The 19,420-nt window shown below is 41.5% G+C and overlaps 1 protein-coding gene across 2 annotated transcripts in view; it reads left to right on the forward strand.

The window, feature by feature from the left end:
• Positions 1 to 19,420, forward strand: part of Kif16b (kinesin family member 16B) — a 299,448-nt gene that overhangs the window by 222,208 nt on the left and 57,820 nt on the right. For both annotated transcript variants that reach the window (XM_029565752.1, XM_029565753.1), the window contains one exon: positions 12,380 to 12,469. In XM_029565752.1, coding sequence (XP_029421612.1) covers positions 12,380 to 12,469 — 90 coding nt within the window. The remainder of the gene's footprint in view (positions 1 to 12,379; positions 12,470 to 19,420) is intronic.

Genomic DNA, 19,420 nt, shown 5'->3' on the forward strand with positions numbered 1-19,420 from the left:
GTCAACTTTATGTGTCTTTGTGGCTTACTTTTTGGCCATGAATAGCTGGTTCCTCTAAGCTTCTGGTCCTCTCTTTTGATTCTATATTGGAGTTGCCAGATTGATTTGTCTTCAGGAGTTCCCACAGAGGCCCAAATCAGATGAGGATCAGATGTTCTCAGGCTTTCTCCTAAGGTCTGGATCCCCCCAGTTAAGATTTTGGCCTCAGGAATTTGGTGGTTGGACTGCCCTGGGAGCCAGACCCAGGAAAGTTGCTGGTCTAGGGCAGCTTGTGGCCCTGCCACCCAGAGATGCAAAGGCATATGGGGGTGGGAAGCAGCCCCAAGGGCTCCTGGGGACTGCACTGAGAAGCTGGGTTCCCCAGAATGCAAAGGATCAGGAAGAGGAAAGGTCAGCCCCAAAGTCCAGGAAAGAGACTGGCAGGTGGTGCAGCCCCAGGGAAGTAGAGGGAGGTGAGGGTGGGACCAGGCCCCGAGGGCTCCTGGGGACTTTAAGAAGGAACTGGGTTGGTCTGGATGGAAAGGATCAGGAAGCAGTAGTGTTTCTCCAGGTGTCTTGGGCATCCAGGCTAGGAGGAGAGACGGAGGGGTGGAGATGGGAGGGTGAATGAGTCTGGGGGAGTCAAGGCGCCGAGGGCATGATGAACTTACCCCAGATAGAGAGGCCTGTAGGTCAGAGAGAAGCCTGAGGGTCCTCTCAGTTTCTTGTTTTAATGTACCTAGCAAATGTCGAAAGTTTCTGTACTTTTTAGAAGTTGAAGACGCACTTTAGTATTATCTTTGACGTAGTAGCCATTTCCAAATTCTTGCCTCCTTACAAAATTTGATGTGTGTGTGTATGTGTGTGTGTGTGTGTGTGTGTGTGTGTGTGTGTATGCATTTAAATTTACTATCTTGAATTCTAACCAAGTCTCAGGTGCTTTGTAAACTGTAGCTCTTGTTAAGGCTTTGACAAAACTGGAGAATTTGATGGTGGGTAGACCTGACAGAAATCTTGAAGAAGAAATGCCCAGGAATTTTGCAGTTTGGGAGTTACAGTAATTACATTTACAGTCAGAGAAATTTCTCTCTCTTTGGCAGAACAGAAATGAGAGCCATTCTAGTCTATTAGAAAAACTACATGCCCATCTATCTTTTAGAGGTGCTTGCTCCCCACTTGATAGAATATAAATGTTCAGAAAGAGTGGTATGTTGGCATCTGGGTCCGTGCTTATTAGTAACTTGATAGATTATCTCTCTGCGTGTAGATTAACCGAACCGAGACAAATAAAATGCTGCCTATGCCCAGGACATCCAGACTCCAGGGTTCAGCCTCTGTGTTGTTTCAAAACACAAATAGCAAGCAAAGAAAAATATGTTAGAACTTTAAAAAATCACATTTTTCCCAAGATTATTTTTCTTAAGTACCCCTTTCAACTCTCTAAGAATTTTGTATTTCAGTGAAAAATGAGGAATAAACATTGTTTTTCTCTTCCCTGGTTTCCATACAAACCAACTCATCTTTTATATCCACTTTATTTGGACCACTGTGTTTTCCCTTACAAAGTCAAACAGGCAAGAAATGGCTAAGGGAAAGTGAGACTGAGGCGCACGCACAGGGGAAAGACCATGACCGCCAACCTCCAGGTTATTCTAGAATTTCTATGTCACCCAGGGTTGCTTTGTTTTTTTGGCTGGGTTTTTTTTCTTCTTCATTTTAAGACATGTTAATTTCACTGTTCCTTAACTTTATAACTTTGGGAGTTTTTTTCTCTTTTCCTAGAATTTTTTTTTTTTTTTTTTTTTTTTTTTTTTTTTTTTTTTTTTTTTTTTTTTTTTTTTTTTTTTTTAATCAGAATGATTTGAAGTTGCTGCCCACGGGAACCCTCGCCTTTCAAGTGTGTCAGATACAACATTTCTTTAGGAGCTACTGTTTCTGAGTGCCCTAGCACTGTGCTATTCTCGTCCTTATTTTTATGCATTCATGGTGGTCTCAGGAGTCCATGTTGCAACTGGCAGTGTTGAGGCCTGAAGGAATCCAGCAATTTGTCATATGTTACACAACGAGTTAAGTGAGGGGCTGAAGTCGGGCTCTAAGTTTGTGTTCATCCTGAGCTTTTCATTCTCCATTCTCCATGATAACTGATAGAGTTCATATTCCTTGCTTTGCCTCTCAACAGCTGTTTAATTTAAAGGAAGAATGCATAGGCGCTCATCCTTGCTGTTTGCTGCACATTTTTAAGTAGAATAAGTCCCCCATTCCTCACCTGCTCTGCACAGGTACTAGAAGAGCCTTTATGAATAATGTCCTTGGGTTTGAATCTCAGGGCCTTCATACATTCTATCAAATTTACTTTCAATCTGCCATATAGGGTAAGTATACTAAAAGCAGATGATCTGTTTTGAAGATTCTGAAGTTAAAGCTTGAAGTAGTTATTTCTAGTTATTTCAGAAGGTGGGTATGAGCCAGCTAGAAAGTCCCATTTGGTTTGGACTACTATATAGCTCTCTAGAATGTGAGTATTAACTCAGCACCCAGCTCCTGAGCTCATTCTTCATCACTTCACTAATTTAGATCAAGCCCAAGGCTCTGAGGAACTTCCTGTACTTGTTCATAGGACACCTGCATAGAAGGGCTCCTGGAATTTCCTGGAGCATATGAATGACAGAAGGATCAGAAGTTTGCCTGAGACTCCAGCTGTCAAGAATTTCCCTTTGCCATATACAACCCATCCATGTTATCAGCATGCAGAGATCTGGGGTTGGAGTTAGACTCCTTTTTGCTTGTGCAGTGCACTGTCTTTGGGGTCAGGACCTTCTGCTGCAACCCAGACTCTTCGCTCAGGTTATCTTGAGATAGAATTCCAGCAGGGCCCATTGCTATGGAAAAAGAATGCCAGCCCAGTTCAAGAATTCCTTATGTAGTCTTAAGGGAGCTACATGGCAGCCGGTTGCTTTCCTCCAGAACTCCTAGACAGCCACTAACACTGTCTCTTTTCCTTTGTATTCACCGGGTTGCAGAGGCTCACTAGAGCTCACTAGAAAGACAAATAATTGAACAACTCCAAGTTTTCCTGAGAGAGCCAGGAAGGGGCTACATTGCATGTTAAAGCAGATAATTTTAAAACACCCATAGGGCACTGTATTCTCCCTAAGACACAGCCTTTGTTCCTTCCTAGGGATCCCTTTTTGCACCTATTGCTGCCTCTCACCAAAACAAGGAATGCACTTCCTGCCCATTGGCTTTGCTTCTATTTTGAAGCTTGCATTCTGGAACAAAAGACTTCTGAGGTTAATAGAATCCACCCTTCAAAGGCAATTAGAGATTACCTTCTGATTCTTCCTGTCATTTGGGAGCCTCATTGCAACCTGCCCTTACTCTAATCCCTGAGATATTTATTTATCAGTGTCCTTTCTAAATCAATGCAGTGTTGTCTCCAAAAGGAATTTGATAAATGACATTTTCTTCCCTTTTACAATTTTTTTACCCTCTTCCTTATCTCCCCCATTGCCTGCCAAAAACTTTACAGAGTTGATTTTTGATAAGTCAGAAAAGGACAGAAATGCAGGTCATTCTACCACCAGTTCAAAAGAGAAAGGAACCTAGGAACTGAGAAGAAACTGTAAAGTGGAGACTCCATTGTCTTCATTATTCATTTATTTAACTATGTGTATGGTTCTTGTGATATATACAAACATACCCTGCCTCCACACACACACACACACACACACACACACACACACACACACATACACACTCAAGATACTGCTTTATAGAAAAGATAAAAAGGTAGATTAAACAAAACAGCTAAGTGTGGGGAAGAATATTATTGCATTTCCATGTAGTGGAATAGACAAGTACAGAGCAAATGGACTCATGGAGGACAGTCAGGAAGGTGTCAAGGTGGACTTGCATCATTGTTCTTTTGAGAGGGATGGGTGGATTTTGATGGAACGTGAGAGAAGAGGTACTCTAGGCAAGCAACACAGATCAGACAAGTGTAAGTGATATATTGGTAACAGAATACAATAGAGTTGGAGGTTGACCTTGGAGAGGGACCCAGCAGTGAATAAAGAAAATAGCAGAAATGGAAAGGGTTTTGAAGGCTGAAGAATGACTATCAGCAGATCATTTTGAGAGGCACTAGAAGGGTACTGTGGGAATTGATCTTGAGTGACTGATCATTCTAGATGATCACAAGAATGGTGATTGTGAGGACTGAAGAATCTAAAACTTTGAGATGCTCATTGCTGAAATAATTTGGAAAGATTTCTAAGAGTGATGGTGCTGAGTGGAATAGCCAGTCTTTCCTGTAAGTGCATTCTGCCATGCGTGGGGGCTTTCTGCAGTGGTGCTCAGAGCACACAGCAGAGGAAAGGGGCAACACACTCCTCCTGATGTGGGCTACTCTTCTGATAGGTCCCAACAAAAGGTGGAGGGACCCAGGGTCAGGAAGACGAATCCAGAGTCCAGTCTAGCCTGAGCTAGAGAAGAAGTGAGCCAGAAGACCAGCATCAGTGGACTCTGTGTGACCACTGGAAATCACAACATTTTGGTGTTGTCCATCCTTGGGAGAGATTGGGTGACATTGGAGGTAGATCAGAATGAGTTGGAATGGGAGAGCAACTTGTGTCCAATGCAGGATATTTCTGTGATTAATGGGATGTTGGCTTCAGCTAACACTCCTGTCTTGTTCTGTTTGCAGCAGTTGTCTGAAGAGATTTTAATTAAACCTAATGCACAAGTATGTATTTTGCTACAGATCTGTACTTTCAGAATATATTTCATGTTTTGCATAAGACATTGAGTATAATTAGTGAATCAGATCCTGCCATCTTGGAAATAGAAAGCCTTTATGAATTATCATTTTCTGGCTTCAGAATGGTTAATAGCACCTAACTTTTTTCTTTTCTGGGAATCGAACTGAGGGCCTTGCACATGCTAGGTAAGTGATCTACCACTGAACGTCTATCCGAACACACTTAAATATTTTTAGTCACAAGTACTTGTCATTAAAAAAACCTAACTGAGCAGGCAGAGCCAATATGACTATTTTTATACATTCAAGTATAAAAGTACACTCAGTACACTCAAAGAACACTCATTAACTATCCTTTTGACTTATTATATCACACTTCCAGAAGAATGTAAAAAGAACAATATGAAAAATAAATATAAATTCCAGTAGTTTCTTTCTAAATCCTATGGGTCATCTTGACCAGAATCTTAGAAAGTGTGTACTGTTTTCATTTTCTATGGTCTGAAGAGATTTTAATGAAATCTCATGCATTGGTGCTTACTATTATACACATCCATACATTTGAAATATATTTTAGGTTTCTTCAAACATGTTTAGAGTTCTATTTAATATATGAAAGACCCCTATAATTATCTTAACTGTTCAAGTATTTTTTCAGGTGAAAAACTGTTGATGCTCATCCTTATGCGGTCAGATAACGCCAGCAGGTGGATACTGATGGCATATCTTAAAACTGACCATCTCTAACCCAGCAAAATATGTATATAACATGAATTCCTGGGAAATGCTCCATTGAGAATTGTTTCTAAGTAAATACATTCCATTTTGTGGATGTGTTTACAGTGTTAGGTTGCACTTGGTCATTTCATGGGCCAGGAAAGATGCATTTTTATCAGTAGAACCATCAGAGAGAGAGAATGAGAAAGAATATGCTCCTCAAGTAGGCAGTAGTGATGCCTTGCATTCTCAACATTAAAGAAAATAATTATCTATTTTGCTGATCTGCTGTCCCTCCCCTTATAGCCAACATTCTATCCTATGCAGTTTCAATTCAGAACAAATTGGGTTTAATGTACATTCAGCATTTCTGTATATTTTTTCCAAACTTCCCAGGAAATCATCTCCAGCTCTCAACAGGGCATCTTTCCATCCATGAGAAGAGCTATGACCATGTTCCTGCAGAGATGCCACACATGGGCTTGCCTTGTCTCACTTCTGAGATGATAGCTAAGGATTGCCCTTCTGCATCGTCGTTGTCACCATCTTTCCATGTTGATAGACAAGGGAGGGCTTAGATATGTGAGGTGGGAAATCTGAGCCTTTCTAGTCCTTCTTTGTAACCTTATTTCATATGAAAATCTCAAGGGTAAAGAATTTGGAAATCTTCTATGCCCTGCTATATACGTGTTTCACAAATCTGAAGAGATGCATTATATTCTTAGTACTGTTACAAAAATAAAAAGGCGTTCTGTTGTTATAACTTCTGAAAAATCTTTAGATAAGCCTCAAATCACCAGACAGATAACTATAGCCAGTACTCCAGCAGGCCTTGGTCTCCCCTTTGATGTACATCTGAATTCTTACCCAAGTTGAAAAGAAAAATAATCGTGTGTAAATAGTAGGTACCCAATGTAAGTTTCTTCTCAATGAGTGTCTCCATATCTCACACAAAATATTTACAAAGATGGATGGCTTATTTCCTTAGAAGGCTCGAAATTAATATTCATTGCATAAATTCACTAGTGCAATATTACATTATATAATTAGTATCTATGATGTGTGATCTGACCATGATGTGAGCTAAATGTTAAGGAACCACAGAGGGAGAGAACAAGTGATTCCTTCAGGGAAGAAGGAGTGAGAGGATACCATTAAGAGAGGAATTGTGGGATGCCCACCCAGGAGGCTCAGCAGGAAGGTCCTGTTGTGGAAAGGCATGTGTGACTCATAAGGCCACCCAGAAGACCCACAAATACGCCAAGTTCTCTGGAGTGTGAGATTTTTAGACCCTGGGAGCTGGGGTTCAACATGTCAATAGGGTTAGCTAGAAAAGGCCCTGAATGCCTTGCTGAGGGTTTTGGTGTTGGGAAGGTAGTGGGGCATGATCATACCTGCATCAGAATGCCCCAGGCAGTAGTGTTAAAGCCATCTTCCTGAGCTCCAAGCAGAATTCTGGTGCACTATATGTGGGTGAGAACTCTGAATATATATTTCTAACAAGTTTCTGAGTGAGGCTTATGCTTCTAGTCAGCTCAGCTGGTTTAAATAATAAATCAAAATATAGAGGGCAAAATTATTGACAGTGTATGTCAAGGTATTAAAATATTAATATAATATATGAGGCAAAAAAGTAATCACTCAGAATGTGGCAGTAATGATCTTCACTGTTCAGTCTTTGTTATTGTTGTTCAGGGCTGGGGATCAAAGCAAGGTCATCGTACACAGTAGGCAAGCCTGCTACTACTGAGCCATATTGCCAGCTCTTATTAACATTCCCGAGAACTTAGTGCACTCACAGTGCCCATCTTCAATTATGAGAGAGATCCTGGAGTCACTAAGTAACAGCACCTAGATAGAGATCCCTCCAGAACCTTTACTGGTTTCGTCATCAAGCCCATCCCTGTCCTTCCAGCTTCACACTCATACCACGGAAGCACCGTTCCTTCTGGTATAAGCACGAAAGCTGCTTTGGGGATGGACCCTTAAGAAAGGATTTTTATCTTCCTTTTGCTCCCTTGTCATCTTATACCCAATGGTATTGACGTCTACTGCCCAAGAGATTGTCTAGCTGTGCTGTGGCCTTCTCAGTATTGGCCACATGCAGTTAGAGAAACTGGTATCCTCTAGGAAGGAGTTGTCCTAGGGTTACTGTGGGTAAGAAGAATGATACCCACAATTGTGATGTGCCATTCACTTACCAGAGATTTCAAGAAGATGTCCAGTGTTCATGAGCTGTGAAAACTCATGAGGAGGAAACTGTAGACCAGAGTCCCACAAGCTTGGTGTCCAGTTTGCCTCATCCTAATTTTGTATGAGTCTTTTAAAGGCCTTTTTTCCCTGGAGAATTTTTGTAACGTATTCTATTTCAAAGTCACTAAAAGCTGAAGTATTTTTTTAAAATATTTTATAATTTTTATTATGTGTATGAATGTATTGCCTACATGTATGTAAGTGCACCCGTGTCATGCAATGCCCACTGAGGTCAGAAGAAGGCATGAGATCCCCTGGAACTGGAGTTATGGACTGTTTTAGCCACTGTGTGGGTGCTGGGAACCAAACCCAGGTCCTCTACAAAAGCAGCCAGTACTCTTAACCACTGAGCCATCTCTCCAGCCTCTGAAGTATTTTTAAAACCAGTCTATCTTGGGCTTGGTCTTCTAACTATTCTTTAGAATACCTGTTATGTGTCACATACTCTTTCAAGGGACCAGGACCAATAGATTAAAAGTCCAGTTTTCCTGGAACTCATATTCTAGTGAAGAAGAGAGACCAAAACCCAGATAAATATATGCCGTGTTTCATAATCAGATGTTGCTGAGTCCAAAAAGGAAAAGGGAAAAGTGAGAAGAAAGTAGTATGAAAAGAGGGAGGACAAGTTTAGACAGGCCATCCATGGTGGGCACCACGAAAGTGGCTTTTGAGCAAAGGCTTGAAGGAAACAAGGGAACTGTTTGTGTGAACAGTTAGGGAACAAGCATTCCAGAAAGAGGACAAACTACACACAGCATCCCTGAGGCTGTACCTGCAGTGTGCATGTTTGACGTGGTCTGGATAAGCCGGGAGTCCAGATGAGCAAGCGTCAGAGTGATTGTAGATGAAGCCAAGGAGGAAATGAGATCATAGAGCTCCTTGTAGATTGATGAAGGAGCTTGAGCTTGTACCTGACACGTTGGGCAGATGTTCCATTTGAGCGAAGAAATCATCTCCTCTGATTTAGTGTTTAACAAGACCCCTTTGACAAAAGAATGGAAAGAGAAGAGAGGAGATAAGGGACTATTGTTAAAAACTGTTTAAAAAAATAGCCGGGCGTGGTGGTACACACCTTTAATTCCAGCACTCGGGAGGCAGAGGCAGGCAGATCTCTGTGAGTTCAAGGCCAGCCTGGTCTACATAGTGAGTTCCAGGACTGCTGGTGCTACAGGGAGACCCTGTCTCAAAAAGACCAAAAAAAAAAAAAAATCTAGGCAAAGATGATGGACCTGATGAAAAGTGACCAGATTCATATCTGAATATTTAGAAGAGCTTCTTGACTGGCTGGATATAAAGTATAAAAAAGAGGAACATTAAGGGTGATACTAGTTTGGGATTGAATGAGCAGAATGCCATTTACTGAATGGGGAAGAAACTGAAGTTTGGGTAAGATTAATTTTGGTAAGTGTACGTTGTTAAATTTGAGGTGCATATTGGGCATCCAAGTAAGCAATGGGATATATGAGTATAGGGTTAGAGGAGAAACGGGCGCCCAGGGTATCAGAGCATGCAAATTTGAGCAGTGCAATTACTGAAGTGGTAGGTACAAGTAGAAAATAAAACCTGTTCAGGGGTGAAACCCTGGAGCATTTGATGGTTGGAGGTCAGGGAGATGGGAAATCCCAGCAAAGAGAAGTAAGATAAAAGGCAAGTAGCAACCCAGAAGCCATGTGAAAAAGTTATGAGCAGGAGGAGAGAGCTAGCCACTTGTCAGGTTCTTACTGGAAGATGACGTGAGGCAAGAGAGAGAATTAACCTGTGGGGTTAGCAACATGGAGGTTGTTAATGACCATGGTAGAACAGTATTTTAGTGTGAATTCAAGGGAAAATGAGAATAAATTGATGACATCATAGAAAAACTTTTTTAAAGAATTTTTTTATGGAAAAGACAATGTGGAGGGCTAGCTGGAAAGGAAGATCAAAATGGGAGTTTAAGGTGACAGAAATGACATCCTGTTTAGATGCTTATGATAATAATGTGACAGAGGAAATACATTGGTATAATAGAGGAGAGCAGAAGTGTTTTTCAGGAAGCAAAAGTGGCTGCAGTTCAGTGTTCTAGAGGCCTTGCTGCCTGGGCATAGGAAACAGATGAGGTTCAGGACAGATGGTGGCAGATAAATAGACCTGGTCAAGGTGGTGGGAGTGTTCTGATGGCTTCTACTTGAGAGGGCTTTTGGGACTGTTATGCATGGGAGTCATCCTTTCAGGCAGGACAGAGATGAAGGGATATGCCTGCTGGAAGCAGGAGGTGGAAAGCTCCCAGGCAAAGGAAAGAGCTGAGGGCACTGGACTCTAAGTTAAGAGGGAAACCTAGGTTACTTCTGATGACTCTCCATGTCAACACAGCAGGGCCTTTCCTCCGAGACCTGCGTTTTTCTCCTTCTCGCTCACCAGTGTGATCCCAATAATTCTCTGGACTTTCCTGGTAACATGCCATACCAGCCATGTGGGAAGATGATAAGCGTACCCTCCCAGCCCCCCGCCACACACACACACACACACACACACACACACGTACATGCACACGCACACACGTGTGCGCGACTCTCTTGGACACCTGATTCCTGTTCACCTAAGGCCATGCAATGTTGAGGAAGCCCTGTTCACTTTGCTGCTTGTGCTGGCCCTGTCCCCTGTATCCCCATCATATAGGGGTCTTTCGGGGAGGGATCTGGAGTGGAAGGCCCTCCTGACTGCCAGGAACTGTGTTCCCTCAGCTTGCATGATTAGCATACTGGCCTCAAAAGTGGGCCCCAGCTGCACAGCACCTGCACTGTCATTTACCTAATGACTTGCTTCTGTGTTTTATGGAAATCTCTTTTCTTTTTTTTTTAAGGAAACTCATGAAAAGAAACTTGCCTCAATTAAAAAGTTATTATAAGAAAACAAACACAGGGGCAGAATGGTAAAAATAGAAAATGTGCATCATTATTCAGCCCCCACAGCATCTTATTTGCCAGTCTGGAAAACTGGATCCTCTGGGCATCCTCCCACTGTTGCTTCTCCTTTCCTGTCAGTGCTCCTGTGCTTTACCAGCAAGTCTCTCCAATGTTCAGGGAAGGCTTCCCACAGAGGGACACTGGGCACGCAAATGCCCAGAGGTGAGGTATGTGTCTTCATTGCAGGGGCCGTGCAGCAGAAGAGAAGACACCAACTGGATAGGGGCCTACAGTGAGATGGCAACCGGCAGCAGGTGCTAGTGTAAAGTTTAGGTGCTTTTCTAGTAGCAGAGTGAAGCTGTTGGGGGCTTGTAAAGAGGGAGCTGGAATGAGCAGGTTTGAATATTACGAAGCTCCCCTGACAGGCAGTGAAGGGAGTGGGAGGAGCCTGAGTGAGTCCCTGCCAAAACCCACATGAGACCCTGTGGCGAAGAGTAAAGTGGATGGAAGGACTGAGTGTTCAGAAGTGTTTAGGGGGTGCGAGCAGGATCCAGTGCCTTGTTTAGATATTGGGCTATTAGAAGGGCAGCGGAGGGTAGCTGCAGCATCTCTGCTTGGCCTGGTGTGGTAGGTGGTACTGCTTTGTGTTGAGATAGGAGAATGCCAAGTCGAACTGAAAGTTCCAGTGTGATATTCAAAGAAGTATGTCTCCACCTTGGGCCTGTGGGTCTAGAGCTCAGAATAGTGGCAAGGAGAGCTGAGAACTCAAGGCTCATGGTTATGTTTCAGGTGTGTTTGTAGATTTGGTGCGGAGCGTCAGCTCCTGGTTGCTGTGATGCAACATAGAGGTTTTTTCCCAGGCAAACAGGTAAAGTCTGGGTCAAAAGGTCTCCCTCTGGAGAAAGGCAAGATAAGTATTTGTGCATTTATACTAGCAATGAGAGAGACACTGAGACATGCTTCCTCCTTTCTGTTTCTTCTCTCTGTCCTTCTCCCTGTCCTTCTCCCCCTTCTCGTCCCCTCTTGTCTCTGATTCTCCTTCTTTTGTCTTATTTCCCTCCTGTCCACTGTGGTGGCCTCTGGTGAGCCACACTGAGCATTTCTGTGGACACACCTCTATACCAAAAATAGCATCCTGTGGGATTTCCCTTCTACAAGCTAAGGAGAACATATGTGTGTGTGTGTGTGTGTGTGCATGTGTGTGTGTGTGTATGTATGTATGTATGTGTGTGTGTGTGCATGTGTGTGTGCGTGTGTGTGTGTGTATGTATGTATGTGTGTGTGTGCATGTGTGTGTGTGTGTATGTATGTATGTATGTGTGTGTGTGCATGTGTGTGTGTGTGTGCGTGTGTGTGTGTGTATGTATGTATGTGTGTGTGTGCGTTAGCATAAATGTGGAGGTCAGAGGACAGCTTTCAGCAATCACTTCTCTCCTTCCACCATGTGTTTTGAGTTACAGAACTCAGGTCATCAGATTTAGTGCCTGGTACCTTACCCACTGAGCCATCTTACTGGCCCATTAAGGGACACTTTTTGTAACCAATTAAGAGAGGTAGCCTTCTACCCCTTGCTTTACAAAGGCACTGCTTATAAGACTTAGGAGCTGAAGATGCCTGTTTAATAGAGCACAATTACTATTTATAAGTCATATTTATACAGCTAGATTAATGTTTTCAATTGTGGAGATATTTTACATGCTAATCACTTTTAATTTTTAAATTTTTTTTAAATTTTAGTTCCTTTTTCTTATAATTAATGCTGACTCATTTTTGCTTTCTTACTTAATAGATTTCTGTCCTAGATGAGACATGGACTGTGTTCAGGCGCTATAGTCGTTTTCGAGAAATGCATAAAACATTGAAGCTCAAGTATGCAGAGGTAAGTTATAAAGTCACTGCTTCCAGTTAGGAGCACTCACCTCACGAAGCGAGCAAGTGGACTGCGTCAGCGACGCCCTTCCTTTCTCGCAATCTCAGTCGTAGCTCCTGTCACCAAATTTTATTTCAATTACTCTTGTATCACAGAGATATCTTTTCAGTTCCGTCCTTTGTTCCATTTATGTTCTACGAAATTTAAAGATTGTCTGAACACAAGATTTTGAGAATAATGGTAAAAAGACAGTAATTAAACTTTTTCATAAATTGATGATTAATTTGAAATATTTTAATCAGTTTATAACTTTTAAACAATAAGATCCACTGAAATGAAATACTGATAAATTTGTTAAGGTAGATTTACCCGTTTTTCTCGTAAAGAAAGACGGTATTCATGCTTAGACTTCCAGTTAATGAGAAATAGTCATAAGATTTGTTTTGTTATACAACAGTGGAGAACGGGGACGAGAACATGAAATTATCTAGAAGCAAGAAAGTTTTGCATAAATCACATCCCCAGTGTATATTGACATACTAATACTCTTTTCTCTGGGACAAATATTAGATTTTAAAATAAATTTAAGGAAAATATTCCTATTGTCAATTGCATGTTCATATATTCATGATGATTTTGGTTCCAAAAGAAGCTGTGTATAGGTTTAGCTCTTTTGGAATTTAGGATTGAACTGGCATAGATCAATCAAAGGTCACTGTCCACCTTGTTCACTTTCACTAAGAACTTTTTTCTAACACTCTTTATATAGTGTAAAATATATGCCATATAGTGTACTATGTCCTGAAACATCCACTAGTCAGAAAATGGTCCCGAGTTTGGTTCATATAAGTAAACAAATGTTTTTTCAACATTGCCATGGCTCTTGCCCTCTCTTTACTGGCGTACAATGAAAGAGAAACATTTTAAAATAAATAGTTTCTTAATTTGAAGAGATTCTGTTATTCAGCTGTGATATTAGTATTATTTTAAAAACTGAAGAAGCTTTTGGACTGCAGACATAACCACATCAAATTCAAGCCATGAAGTTTGCTTCTGAAGTTTACCTTTATGTCCCAAATTAATATCAACAATTAAAAAAAAGTGTTGTATACACATTAAATACCCAGAGCAGCTTTGTTTTAAAGTGAGCCTTGCAGCCCATTAGCTGCTTGATTATGAGTTAATACAGCAGTTCTTTAATAATATATAGATTTTTCTCATTGTATTACTGTCACTAAATTCCCAGAGATAGGATAAGTACTGTGTTTTAAAAAGAGATACAAGTATTCCTCTCTCTCTGTCTCTCTGTCTCTCTCTCTGTCCCATCTCTCTTTCTCTCTCTTTTACAACCACATTCATTTCATGATTCCTTCATACCAATTCTTTAATTAGTTTACTCATTCTGCATATGGCTAATCTTCTAGATTCCAGTAATACTATAGTGAACAAGAACAAAATCTCTTCTCTTGCATATCCTTCATATGAAGAGAGATTGGCAATAAACAAGGAAATAAAACTAATATCCTAAGGATAAGCAGGCTGTTTTGCAGTTGCCATTTTTATAGTTACATGCCTTACATGAAAAATACCAGTAAAAAGTTATGGGGACAGAGAAGGTCCTGGGAACTTTAAAGTAAAGCTGTTACAAGTTTGGACTCTTTGACCAGATGGAAAACAAATGAGTGGAAATACATTTAAGAGTTTGAAAGGGATCAGTATATACCTGTAATCAGCACTTTTTAAAAGGAAATTCCACAATAAAGATAGCAGAAACAATCTGCAAAGATATAATAAAAGAAAACTTACCTGTGATTACCTTGATAGAAACTTGTAAATCAGAGATTGCCTGGTACCAGGCAAAATTAGTGAACAGGGATTATTACATGTGCAAAAATCTTTCCAAGGAGGGAAAATGTATGTACAAACATGTTGAAGAAATTAAGTGATCTGCAAATGAAAATCAAACCAGATTTACTCATTCATTAACCTATTTTTTCTCAAATCTGTATTGGACAACTCTCTCATGAATGATTGTGAATAAGATAGTGACATTCTGACCTCGGGTGAAATAGAAAGGATTAACAATACACAAACACTCAAAGCACTTTCTTACAGTGAAAAATGCCATGGAGATAATAAAAGCTAGGCAGTGAGCTACTTTTTGACCAGGCAGGCCAGGCAAGACTTTCTCAGACCAAGCAGGGCTGGAATTTGAATACTGTAAAGAAGTCAGGCATGAAAATCTATTGGTGAGCATGTATTAAACAGAGGTAAACAGCAGATGCAAGGGCCCTGGGGTAGGACCAAGTTGGATACGATCAAAGAACAAAAAAGTGTTTGCTAAATGGCACTTGTGGTCAGAATGAGGACAGAGGACAAGGTTGTCATGATTAGGGTATTGAGTTGTAGCCTTAGTTCATGGGAAGCTGTGGGTCAATGTGAAACAAGGCAACATGGTCTAATGTACCCTTTTCAAAGGCCATGTTAATGCTCATATAGAGAGTAGATTTTTAGGGTGGTAGAGAGCTTAAATCCAGAATTCTGGATTCTGAGTTACAGATTCAATCTGAAGATGCTTTCAAACAACCCATTTGAAAATGTCAGGAAAGATGGACAGAAGCTAAGCATTTATACAGAAAGATCTAAGAACTCTCAGAAGTGAAAGTCAGTGTTTAGAACAGTAATGGTGAGAACATTCCTTTTATTTCTGTTTCAATTCCTAGCTAGAGTTTAGCATTCAGATCATTATATTCCTGACTTGTGGTCACAGGGGCTTGTCCCTAAAGACAGCCTCAGGGTTGAAATGGTAACCAAGAATGGAAATTGCTTTTCCATGTCGAGTTCAATTTTGTGACTCATAATTACTTTATCCTAAGGACAAATACATTAGTTAGGAAAGGAACCTGAGATGAATATGTGCATGCATTTCAAAGAGAAGAGATAACAGGAGCAGTGGTCTGAAACCATGCAGCAAGCCCAGTGTGAGGGAGAGAAGTTGTGCTGGTGCCCCGTGCCTGCCATGACAGGAGCCATTTTCTGAGTGCTCGCTTACTGTGGGCCTGGTTCCAGGCTTTGTATCTCCTGTCATTTTCCTTTAGACTGCATTGTGCACCCCCGACTGTTACTAGCTGAGGGGGAGCTACATGAGTGACATGCTTAATTTACCCTGTGTCCTACAGCTAGGGAGTGGAGGCCAGGGTAGGAAGCCAGGCAGTTTGATTCCATTTCCTATTTCTTTTGTTGGTTTGTTCTGTTTGGTTTTGTTCTGTTTTGTGACAGGGTCTCACTTTGTAGCCCAGACTGGCCTAGATCCTCCTGCCTCCGCCTCTAGTTTTGTGATTACAGGTATGTGCCATTACACTGTGCTTCATTTCCTATTTCTAAACTAACAATATTCAAATTTGGAATTTAAAGGAATCACATTATATCTCAAATTCTAATAGTGTGTCAGTCTAATTTCATATTAATTTTATCCAATCAAAGTAGAGCAGAAGTTTCCATTTCACATTTTCAAGAGCGAGCTTTGGGATCAAGTTGAGTATCTGCTCTGTACTCTCTCGTACATTTCATTTCTTTTATGCAGCTCTGCCTGACATCCTCTTACTTGCTAAGTATGTGTCGGGTCTTGAGATCAGTGCTGTTCCCTGGGCCCTTGTCAGATGTTATTGCTGTCCTTAGCGCTCATGTTACTAGCATCTGTGTCTGTAGCATTCCTCATAATCAACTGCCTCTATTCTGCTTGGCCTGAAAATATCCTACAAAACACTGCTTCTTCAGGTAAGCCACAGAGTTGCTGTGCAAGGGTGTTGGAATTCCTTCTCCCAAATACCTGTTTCAAAAGCCTTGTGGGAACATGTTCTGGTTTCCTCACTCCTTTGCTACCCAGGGCTCATTCCTTCTGTGGAGGTAGAAAACCATTTTCTTCAGTGCATGACTTACAGTGTTCAATGATAGTTTTGAAATGGTATCTATTTGGTTTACTAGTTATAAATCTCCAAATTTTTGATCAAGTTAGAAGAAAGTTGAAGAGCATAGTAGAATTCAACATATGTAGAATCTGTAATATGGTTGCTAAGATAATCTCTTGTCACCTTAAAACTTCAGTTTTAACTACAGCCTATAATCTTTTGAAACTTTGTCTAAAAATATACCCTGTTTTTTCCATTCCCTTCTGGAGTGCTTTCTCCTGGGGCATAGAGTCTAAAATAGTCTGCTGTGACAGAAGACAACTCCTTTTATGGAGATTTTGTTGTTGTTTCACTAACCATTTCTGTTTCAAATAATAGATCACATGTTCATAATAAAAGACCAATATCATGCAAAGATGTCCATGTTACAAGCCTCCCTCCCTCCCTCCCTCTCTCACTCTCTCTCCCCCTCCCTCCCTCCCTACTTCCCTCCCTCCTGCCTTTCCTCCCTCCCTCACACCTTCCATCTCACCCTCCCATCTTCCCCTCCCTCCCTCCCCACTTTCTCTTTTTCTTTTCTTTTTCAGAGACACAGTCTCACTATGTCACCCTGGTTGACCTCTGTGGATACCAGGCTTCCCAAATGCAGGGATTAAAGGCATGCACCATCACACCTGGTGAATGCACCCCACATATGATGTTTGTCTTAATCTAAGCCTCAAAGGTATCCATTTGCAGCATCCACCAGGATTTTCTTTTGGGTTCATCTGTAAATTTGGACTCCCATGGGCTCTTATAGGCCATACTCAGCATTTAGATCCATGGGCAAAAGCTAGATGAGAATCTGAAGCATTCTGCAGCAGTCAGTTCATGCAGCTGTCTGGTAGCCATTAGCCATTCGATTTTCCCCACATCTTAGCGGTAACGTCTTAGGTAACATCTCCTGGAGATGAGGCCCCCATGGGCAGTTAGAAGCACCTCTGACCTGGGATCCCATGTCACTACCTCATACAACTCCACAGGCAGAACTTCAGAGTCCCTGCAAAAGGCATGTGGACTTGCCTAATACGGAGGAGAGTAAAGCTACAACTTTATATGGGATAGCTGCATCCTTTCTCCAGAAGCTCCTTATGGGGGAATGCCACTTTTTAAAAACTTACTGAATTTTTTGCATTTTATGCAATGCATCTTGATCATATTTAGACCCCTTCCCCTATCTCCCCTGTAGCCCTCTCACCCATGGATTTCATGCATTCTGTCATGTATGTTAAGACCTATCTAGTCAAGTTTGTATACCCAGATGCCCCTCAGTGTGAGTTCATTCACTGAAGCCTGGTCAACTTATCTGACATCCCTCCCTTAAAGAAGACCACTGTCCCTCACCCAGCAGTGATGTTTCCAGTAGTTCCTTGGCTAAGGTTGGGGCCTCTTACCCGTTTCCCCATTTCTATGCTGGGTTTTTGTTTGCTTTGAGTTTGTATGGGTCTTGTGTGTGCTGTCACCATTACTGTAAGTTTATATGAGCAAGTTCCTAGTCTCCTGGAAAACTCTTGTTTCCTTGTGGTCAGCCACTACCCCTGGCTCATACAGTCTTTCCACCCCCTCTTCCACAGTGGTTCCTGATTCTTGACCCCTGGGTGGGTGAGGTTTAATATAGGAGTCCTATCCGGGGACATGCACTCTACAGTATCTTATCTTCTACATTTTGGACAGTTGTGGCTTTCTGTGTTAATCACCATCTACTACATGAGGAAGCTTCACTGGTGACAGTTGAGAGATGCATTAATATTTTCTCTACCCGATGTTCTGCTATGTTCCCTGAGCCATAGGCTTTAGAGGTTGGGTTATAGATGTGTCACTTAGGATTGGGCATCTCACAGATACTTGTTCTCTGTGTTTGACAAGTTGTAGAACTCTGTGATAGTCTCCATCTGTTGCAAAAAAGGATCTTCTTTCATGAGTGAAAAGAGGTACACTTATCTGTAAATATAAGGATATATATATAGAATACAGTAAGAAATTACTTTGGTCTAGGGATGTAACAAAAGTAGGTTTTTCTGTAGAATCTCTGACCTCTTCAGCCATGTGATGTATTGGCTATGTTTACAGTACCACACATGAGTTCCCACCATTGAGCAGGCCCTAAGTCCAATTAGATAGCTGTTGATTGCCCCCCAAGATAATGGTGCCACTACTGCACCAATAGTTTGCTGCTCCAGTCACTGTTGCAGCTATTAGGCTTTACAATTCTGTTGGACCATTGATTGATTTTCTCCCTTAGCAGCTTACACAGTATCCTCCGATACTATGAGAGCTAGTCTTCAGGGAGGAGCTTCCAGGCCAGTTCCAGCTCCGTTGCTCCAAGTCCTATGTCAGAAATATGTCCTGTCTTTAACAGTAGGGTCTCTCTTACCTTTAAGTTGAGAGGGAGGGAGGGAGGGAGGGAGAGAGAGAGAGAGAGAGAGAGAGAGAGAGAGAGAGAGAGAGAGAATGTATTTTTCAGTGGACTTTTGAACTCATACATTTCCCTTTGATTTTTCATACCACCTAAGCATTATCTCTTCTCTCTCTCCCCCATATGATGCTCCCTCCCCAGTTAGAGTACCCCCATTTTCCGCTCTTCCCCCTTAATAACACCTGTCTCCTACTGTCCTCCTCACTTGAGCACCTTCTTCCCCTTTAACTAGGCTGTATACTCACACACAAGGATTTGGAGCTAAAATCCATAAATAAAAGAGAACATATGTCACTTGTTTTTCTGAGTCTGTGTTACTTCACTTAGTATAACGGTTTCTAGTTCTGTCCATTTCCCTGCAAATTTCATGATTTTGTTTTTCTTTCCCACTGTGTAGAATTCCATTGTGTAAATGAACATTTACATTATCCATTCATCAGTTGAGGGACATTTATGTTGTTTCCATTTCTTAGCTATCATGAAAAGAGCAGCAACAAACATGACTGGCTATGCAAGTATCTCTGCAGTAGGATGTACCCTTTGGGTATATGCCAAGGAGTGCTATTGCTGGATCATATGGTAAATTTATGAGTTCGC

This window comes from Nannospalax galili, unplaced genomic scaffold (genome assembly GCF_000622305.1).
Source record: "Nannospalax galili isolate Female #2095 unplaced genomic scaffold, S.galili_v1.0 scaffold1118, whole genome shotgun sequence".
In the NCBI taxonomy this organism is placed as follows: Eukaryota; Metazoa; Chordata; class Mammalia; order Rodentia; family Spalacidae; genus Nannospalax; species Nannospalax galili.